The 8,388-nt window shown below is 38.4% G+C and overlaps 2 protein-coding genes across 2 annotated transcripts in view; one reads left to right on the plus strand and one right to left on the minus strand.

The window, feature by feature from the left end:
* ric3b (RIC3 acetylcholine receptor chaperone b) lies at positions 1–4,778 on the plus strand. Its single transcript, XM_014026822.1, has 6 exons — positions 1–248; positions 938–1,164; positions 1,312–1,390; positions 1,708–1,801; positions 3,349–3,479; positions 4,153–4,778. Exons 1-6 carry the CDS (start codon positions 128–130, stop codon positions 4,569–4,571), a joined length of 1,071 nt encoding a protein of 356 aa, XP_013882276.1. The 5' UTR covers positions 1–127; the 3' UTR covers positions 4,572–4,778.
* A 1,448-nt stretch (positions 4,779–6,226) lies between these two features.
* Positions 6,227–8,388, minus strand: part of psma1 (proteasome 20S subunit alpha 1) — a gene marked incomplete at its 5' end in the record, with an annotated part of 5,954 nt that continues 3,792 nt past the window's right edge. The window contains 3 exon segments of the mRNA XM_014026830.1: positions 6,227–6,471; positions 6,589–6,693; positions 6,887–6,966. Of these exon segments, the coding sequence (XP_013882284.1) occupies positions 6,409–6,471; positions 6,589–6,693; positions 6,887–6,966 (248 nt within the window). The 3' untranslated portion in view covers positions 6,227–6,408.

Raw genomic sequence — 8,388 nt, forward strand, 5'->3', positions numbered from 1 at the left:
ACTTCCGGTCTTCCAGCTAAACAAGGAAGTCAAACCGACTCATCATGTCTTCTCAATTTTCTTAACGCTCTTTTGCCCCAATACCGCCTTTGTAGGTTTTGTAAGAAAACTGTTAGTATCTGTCAATATGGCGATATCGACGTTTCAAAAGGTGACCCTCGCGACCTGCCTCGTGCTGTGCGTCGCACTGCTGCTTCCCAAGATGCTGCTGTCCAGGGGGAGGAAGGATGCTGCCGAGCGGCCGGAGGGTGCGTCGCCTTTCTCGGATACTCTACGACCCTTGTTTTTTGTTTGGTAGCAGTTCACACAGCTTATTAGAAGCCTTTAATATATTTGCCCAATATAACTTTTGTCTGAATATTTATTTTTAGAATTCAAAGCCATAATATTAGCAGGACATCATAATGAATGTATACTCTTGTAGTTACACTTTCTTCCCGAACGGTGGCGCCAAAAACAAATAATTGATACTTATTAAAAATGTCACAACCAAAAATATATACTGTATATACGTATAGATGTTGTTTTAACGTTGATTTTAAAAGGAAGTCAACATGTGAAAAGTAGTATAAACTTTAACCTATAACATTATAACATAGAATTACCATTTATTTTACAATTATAGTGTATGTATAAAAATATAAAGGTTTCTAAATGAACTTAGGCGAAAAAATACCAGTGTCAAAAATAATGATTAACTAAATTATTTGAAACCTAAATGTAATGTAAGTATATAAATAATTTAATATTTGTGACCTTCCAGAACTAAATTGTTGAAAAGTTTAGATGCAAAAATTACATTCCTGCTTTTTGTTTCATCAGTGGTGATAAAACTTAAAGTATTCAGTTGGACAAAAAAAATTTGCTTTTTATTGTGTAATCTTCAAATAGGATCAAATAGGTTGATTTTCAGCTGATCTTTTCCCTTTTCTTGTAGGTTCAGGTCGTTTTCCTCCCATGATGCACCGTCAGATCGTTCCAGAGGCTCGAGGCCAGCGAGCAGCGGGGTCCGGCTTCTCCAGGGCCCATAACCCTGAGGCCACAGCCAGGGCCAAAGGAGCAGGGACCGGAGCAGGGACCGGAGGCAAATCCAACCTCGCAGGACAGATCATCCCTGTGTACGGCTTTGGGATCTTACTCTACATCCTTTACATATTATTTAAGGTAAAATACATCCAGCTAAACACAAAACCAGCAATGTCAAAAATAACTTCTTATCACTCCAGAACAAAAATAATAATAATAAAATAAAATAACTGTGAGGACAGGAAGAAACGGGATAAAACAATCGTGTTATCCTCTCCCTGTTAGATCACATCTAAAGGCAGCAGCAAACCAGCAGAGGGAAGGTTTCCTCCGGTTCGCTCTGAAAACATGAAGCGAAAGATCAGTGAGTTTATAACACAACAGCTTTTGATCTCATTTCTACATTTCTCTTCCTTTTTTTTTACTTGTTATGATTGATTAACTTCAAAAGGTCCTGGTGAATAAGACATCTGTTCTGAAGAAATGAAAAGTTTTTTCTGTGTCATATTTTAGATTAAAATCACATTTTACCTTTTCATATTAGAGGTATGAGCTCATTTTGTGATGCGTCAGCAAAATAAAACATAAAATAAAATGAGAAAAAGATCAGTTCTGTGTCAGCCCACCACTATTGTCAGGGTTAATAATATTTGCAGCGTTTCAACTCCTGTTTCTCTCCAGCTGACTTCGAGCTGGCCCAGCTGCAGGAGAGGCTGAGAGAGACGGAGCTCGTGATGGAGAAAATCGTTTCCAGTGCCCACCACCAACCTGACAGGTGGGTGGTCTCCTGTCAGGAATCACTTGTATTTCATCTGTTAAAAACACATTCCTGCATTTCATCCTTTAAGAAAACGTTCTGATTACGGCTTTTGCACCTAATCATGGTTTAGATCTCTCGTTGACAGTTAAATGTCCCCATGCTAATTTATTTTTTAAATGTGCTACTGGCCTGAGCAGGAGGAGGGAATATAAATTTACAAAATAACTGTAAAGCAAATTTCAACAGAAATTAAAAAAACTTGTCCTGACAGCTACAAGAATATACAGAAGAGAATCCTTGTTTCCTGGTGCAATATTTTTTTCTTTTAATTGACATTTTTCTCAGAATTCTATGAAAAAAAGTTGGAATGCACTTTTTTTCCTGCACCATGGCCTTAATCCTCTTCTGTACTGTGAACTAATTTGAATTCTACCACCTGGGTTCCAAACAAGTTAACAAAAATCTAAATAATGCTTATCTATAGTTTTCTACTGCTCCATAAATAAAATGAAGGGGGCCATCATCACCGTCACAGAAAAATCCCTAAGATCTGACATCTTCAGACAACTTCCAGTTGAATGATACTGATACCTAATTCTGACTTTAATCTCAGAATTATGAGAAAAAGTCAATCCACAAACAAACAAACAAACAAACAAACAAACAAACAAACAAACAAACAAACAAACAAACAAACAAACAAACAAACAAACAAACAAATATGTCAGAATTCTGAGCTTAAAGTTAGATTTCAACCGTTCTACAATAATTAAAGTATTTTTTCTTGAAAAAAAAAACAGGTATTATTTAAAATTGCAGCTTTTACTTTTATTTTGTTACTGTAATGGATCTAATACTTTCATGTTTAAGCTAGTAATTCATGACATCCTTTAATGACCTAGGTTTTCATGACATGCTGTTCATCTGCAGACAGAATGATTAAAGTCAGAACAAGATTTGCTAACAACAATAATCATTCTTAGATATCACTTGTGTTCATCTTTGTGTTTTCCATTGACCTTGTATCAAATCTTTTCAATCAAAGATTGAAAAGTGTCAAAAAGATTGAAAAGAATCAAATGATAATATTACTTCTTTACTTTAAAATGTAAAACCTTGTAACACGCTACGAATTTTAATATGACTGAACTCATCATGACAGGAATTGTTTATGCAGTCTAAAAAAAATGAAGTGTTGAATTTGATTAACCAAGCTGTGTCAACTGGTTCCACTAAACTGGGTTAAGTAAATGTAAAGCAATTTACTCCGTTTAGTGGAACCAGTTGACACAGTTTGGTTAAGTAAATTCGACACTTCATTTGTTAAGAGTGTGTGTAAAATGACTTGTACATTTACTTTCCCAATTATTGTGCGCAGTGAAATTCATTTTTACCAAAGTTCTTTTCTGTTGAGGTATTTTTACTTATATTTCAAGCACTTTATACACCTCTGGTTTTAGTCACCAACAGATGAAGCCTGTTGAGATCCAGGCTTTAGGCCAGATGAGAGGAAGAGTTGAAGAGAATCAGTGTGTGTGTGTGTGTGTGTGTGTGCGCTGCAGGCTGAAGGGAGTGACTGCAGACCAGGAGGAGAACCTCCTGCAGCAGCTGACAGAGATAACTCGGGTCATGCAGGAAGGCCAGCTGGTGGAGGGAATCGTACCAGAGAAGAAGACCCAGAAAGACTGGGAGGGTGTGTAAACACTGCACGCTCACATACAGTACAATAGAAGATGGAGGGTTTTTTAACGCCATCTTCCAGAATGTACGGAGCTCAGCTAGTGACAGCAAATCAAAAAAATTAATAAATCATGTGGTTACGCTTTATTATTTTTCATTTCATTTATAAAAATCAAAAAAAAGTCTATTTAAAAAAACAAAGAAAAGCCATTATTGAATGAAAAGAGTGCAGGAAGAAAAAAAAAAAATAAAATGTATTATTTTGTGGCCATGAGGTAAACAACGTGTGGCCACGAGATAATTATTGCAGTCATTTCTATGCAGAGGCTGTTGATTCTTAGAATGGACAAGTTTTAATTAATAAATTTTATTTTAATATGGAAATAAATGACACTTTAGTCACTTACGTTAGACATGAAGTAATTCTTAGCGTTATATGTTGCAGCTTTAAAGCACAGGTAACAGTTCTCCAACACCTAGGGCGTTCATTGTCATCTCAAATACTAAACATACACTTAGTAATAACACTAAACACAAAAACAACTTATTCAGATATAATCTGACTCCAACAATGCCTGGATCTCACACAAAGGGACAAGGCTACTCAAAATTATTATTTTTTTAATCTAATGTCACCGGACGAGCACCGTAAGCATGACATTAAAAGTTGTTTGAACTTTTTGCAGAATACCCTGAGGAACTCCATCCCTGCTGGGAGCAGACCCACTGCTGCTGTCAGCACAGCCCAACAGAGGCAGATCAGGAGGAAAGAAGCGAAACAGACTGGGACAAGCAGACAGGAAACCTCCCCGATGACGCCGCAGGTGCAGAAGAGGCTCAGGGAGCAGACCCGAGCACAGAAGCGGTCTCAGCGACCGACACAGGTGGGACTCCAGAGAGAGGGGTTGTGTTCGAGCACGAGGAGGAAGCCCGGATCAGCGTGACGGGCTTCCAGGAGGAGCGACAAGATGAGACCCTGAAGGAGGCGGAGCTTGTGCCGGAGCGGCAGACGTCAGGAGAGTGGGTCCGACCAGCAGCAACAGAAACATCCTGCAGCTCAGTCAGACAGAGGAAGAGGAGGAGAGCGAAGAAAGCGGCACACTGACTCCACGGACAGGCCTGTTGGGTGGGGCGCAGCGTTCTCTAATCTGTTCTTCCAGCAGCACGAAAAACTGGTGATAGCATGAAAATAAATCACCAGTAATCTTTTACTGAACTGTGTGCAGCGTAGCTGTAAATCACTCATATTTTATTCCAGTGTGAGAGCAGCATTTTAACTATTTATTCAATAAAATAATCCAATGATGTAGAATTTCATCAGGGTTTGGATGTGTTAAAGGGATCCCCGATTAGTTGTAACATTAGACTTTATTTGATAAACATATACTTTAACTGTAAAATAAAGACTGTAAAAATACTGTAGGATGTTCACTTTTTATAATTTTTTAACTAAAAGTTTAAAAATATATTACACGGACGGGGCCATTTTATTTACATGCAAAGCATTCTGGGTAAATGACATCAGCTAGGTCATCGTGTGAGGCTGCTAGCGAGCTATATCCACTCTGAATATTAATCTTGGACAATATCTGATGATCGACTCTTTTAAATGAAACCAGAGAGCGTTGACAGAGAGGAGAAGGTAGAAATGACTCAGCCTGTAACTGAAAATATGGATGGAGGACAACAGAGCTGCTTCATGGAAGAAGAACCTTTTAGCGTTAGCCCCGATGCTATCACCATATATGTTTTAGCTCAGCGCTACACATTCTCCTCTCATCAATGAGGTCCTCCATCCACATGACAGAGAGGGGAACACAAAAATGACTCAGTCTGCAACTGAAAATATGGATGGAGGACCTCAGTTTAGCTTGTCGCGCTAGCACCAAGCTGATACATATAAGGCAATATAGCGTTGGTGCTAGCACAAAGGCTAACAGGCTAAGCTGAGGTTCTTCTTCCATGAAGCAGCTCTGTTGTCCTCCATCCATATTTTCAGTTACAGGCTGAGTCATTTCTACCTTCTCCTCTCTGTCAACGCTCTCTGGTTTCATTTAAAAGAGTCGATCATCAGATATTGTCCAAGATTAACCTTCAGGGTGGATATAGCTCACTAGCAGCCTCGCACCGATGACCTAGTTGATGTCATCATTTACCCAGAATGCTTTGCGTGTAAATAAAATGGCTCTGTCCGTGTTAATATATATTTTTAAAAACTTACAAAACTAAACAGCCTTCCGTATTTTTAGTCTTTATTTTACAGTTAAAATAAATGTTTATCATATAAAGTTTAATGTTTCAACTAATCGTGGATCCCTTTAAGAAAATGAAAGTGCTTCCACATAATATAGGTTTTAAAATGGACAGCATGTTTGTGCTACATTCAGTCAGGTAAAATCTTTATATAAGTTCATCTGAGAGGTTTAAAAACAAAAACACTATAATGTGGAGGATATGCGCAGTGAGATGCAGAAGTTTTCTCATCTTCAATCAGGTAGCAATCTGGTTTTTTAAGGTTCAAGAATCCTAAAATTGAAGTTTTTCTAGAACCTGATTTCTATTTCCGTTTGACCTAAACATACAGATTTAAAATTCTGTTCACAATGTGTGAAAAACATATTGTTGCTTTACTGCTGCCAGAAACAGACGTGTTTGGATAGAAAGGATAATTAAACGAAATATCTTCTATAAACCACTAGATTCCTGCAATATTTATCTTCCATGTGGTGGTATTGTAAAAAAAAAGAGCAAAAGCACATCTCAAAAAAAAAATCAGTTTATTACTTGTATAATTGTGTACTTTACCCATAGAAAAGCAACGTGACATGGGTTGATGTAAGCAAAGACTAATCTGAATAAACAGTGGCACATGACAGCAGCCTTCCCCTCACAGTTTCTCTGTTGTCGCTGTGGGATCAACAGGAAGCAGATCTTCGGCTGCCTCAGTGCTCCATTGGCTCATCGGCTGCATCTCTGGCAGCAGGTTCGTCTGCCGGCTGGGCAACCTGCAAGAACATGGCCGTTATATTTTTAAAACAGAAAAAAGAGCAATATTAATACTTTTAAAGATTTTTTTTGTAATTAAATGACCTACAGTAGAATTATTAAAGCAGTGATGTTACCTTTCTCTGTGGTCTCTCTTCCAGCCCCTCCAGGAACGGAGCCACATCATCGTCATCATAAATGGTGAACTCCATGTCCTTCCCCACGATGCCAATGGAAACATTCTATAAGAATAAGATAATTATAAATGATCTGTTCCTTCCTCACTAACAACCACTGCAGACTGTAATCTGCAGTGGTGCACAGGTGTTTTATTACAGGAGGGATGTGCAGGTTGTGTTTTACACAGTGATGAAGACAAAAACAAGTCCTCTGTTCAGAGTGACATGTAAAGCCAGAGGAGGGGCAGCTGGGTACCTTGGTGGTGAGGTCCTGCTCGGCGGGAAGAGTTTCTCTGAGAGCGCGGAGGCCGTGCTGCACCAGGTCGTTCAGGTTACCTGACAAAATCAACAAAAACGTTCATCAAGGCGATTTCAGATCAAATTAATATCTTATTATTAAGTGTCTCATATCTGCAGTAGCGGGTTAGCAGACACACTCAGGATTTGGGTTTTTACTGATCGACTCAAACTGTTTGTTTTTCTAAGACAAAATGATAAAACACAGAACCTCGATTATTTTTTAACAGATCTGTGTGCACTAGCTTGAATTTGTTGTAGAATTTCTTTAATCTACAGAGAGTCAGAAACTTGCATACAAGCTCTAATTTACAGAGTGAGTCAAAAGTCACAGGACACCCTTTAATTCTGATCCAATTTGACAGTTTTCATGGTGGGGGCCATTCTCTGGACATGGTTACTTGATGGGATACTCAGATATGCCATTTTCTATTTTTTCTTAAATAAAAAAGTGTCCTGTGACTTCTGACTCACCTTGTATACGTGCATTCACCTGTTTTGTAATATATAATATATAAGCAGTGTTGACGGTTACAGAATGTCTTAACTGAACAAAGCCAAAACCTATTTGCTCATCTCTTGTGATCATGATTGACTGCAGCTGGTAGGTTTTCTTTGCCAGTGCAAAAGGGATTTGTTTGATGGCTCATCTGTCCCCCTCAGATGTCAGGATGTTTAGGGAGAACTCAGGAACCACACAGGTTTAAGCCTGCTCTGAAGTGTTGTGGTGGTAGCATGAGGTGATGCTGGTGCACAGAGTGGATGGAAATAATACAAGGGGTGGTTTGCATCCAATGTTTGCAACTTCGCTACAAATGACCAGCTAGCTGAATTCAACTTGGACACAGTCGGGTCTTCCTAGCTTACCAAAGAGTGAGTTGATGCCACCAACCTTGCTTACCTGACTTGAGAGACATTGAGCATCTAAAGCCTTTCATCTGCCTACATCCCCCAGAATGCCGTGCGGTTGTGGATCAGTGTTCAGTGAAATGATCAACATTCTATCGGATGTATTATCTATTGATATTGATCACGTGTCTATCATGATACATATTGTTTTATCACCTGGCTCTAATCAGAAGTTTAATGTTTAATAATAAGGGTGTGATCAAAGTGTAACTTGCTAAGAGACATTCGCACAATTATCAGTGGAGGTGTTTATATGTTTCAGCTTGTATGTATAGTTTAGACCTGTGATTCCCAAACTTTTTGTCTTCTGACCCACAAAATACCCATGGCAAAAACTTGTGACCCCAAATATTACTGGTCTGAGTACATGAACTTTGTTAATAACCCTAAAAACACAGGCTTTTTGACAATCTAAACTGCTTGTACACAAATATAAATACTTATTTTTACTTATTTTGTGTTTTTGTAATAATTATAGGAAAATATTACATCAGCAATTATTTTATTACCCTTTAAATTGATTTCTGGAGATTATCCAAGGTGCTTCATGAC

This window comes from Austrofundulus limnaeus, unplaced genomic scaffold, assembly GCF_001266775.1.
Source record: "Austrofundulus limnaeus strain Quisiro unplaced genomic scaffold, Austrofundulus_limnaeus-1.0 Scaffold593, whole genome shotgun sequence".
Taxonomy (NCBI): Eukaryota; Metazoa; Chordata; class Actinopteri; order Cyprinodontiformes; family Rivulidae; genus Austrofundulus; species Austrofundulus limnaeus.

Coding starts and splice junctions, on each gene's coding strand:
- ric3b (XM_014026822.1), top strand. CDS start 128: ATGGCGATATCGACGTTTCAAAAGGTGACCCTCGCGACCTGCCTCGTG. Junction 249..937: donor TGCTGCCGAGCGGCCGGAGG/GTGCGTCGCCTT, acceptor CTTTTCTTGTAG/GTTCAGGTCGTTTTCCTCCC. Junction 1,391..1,707: donor AAACATGAAGCGAAAGATCA/GTGAGTTTATAA, acceptor GTTTCTCTCCAG/CTGACTTCGAGCTGGCCCAG.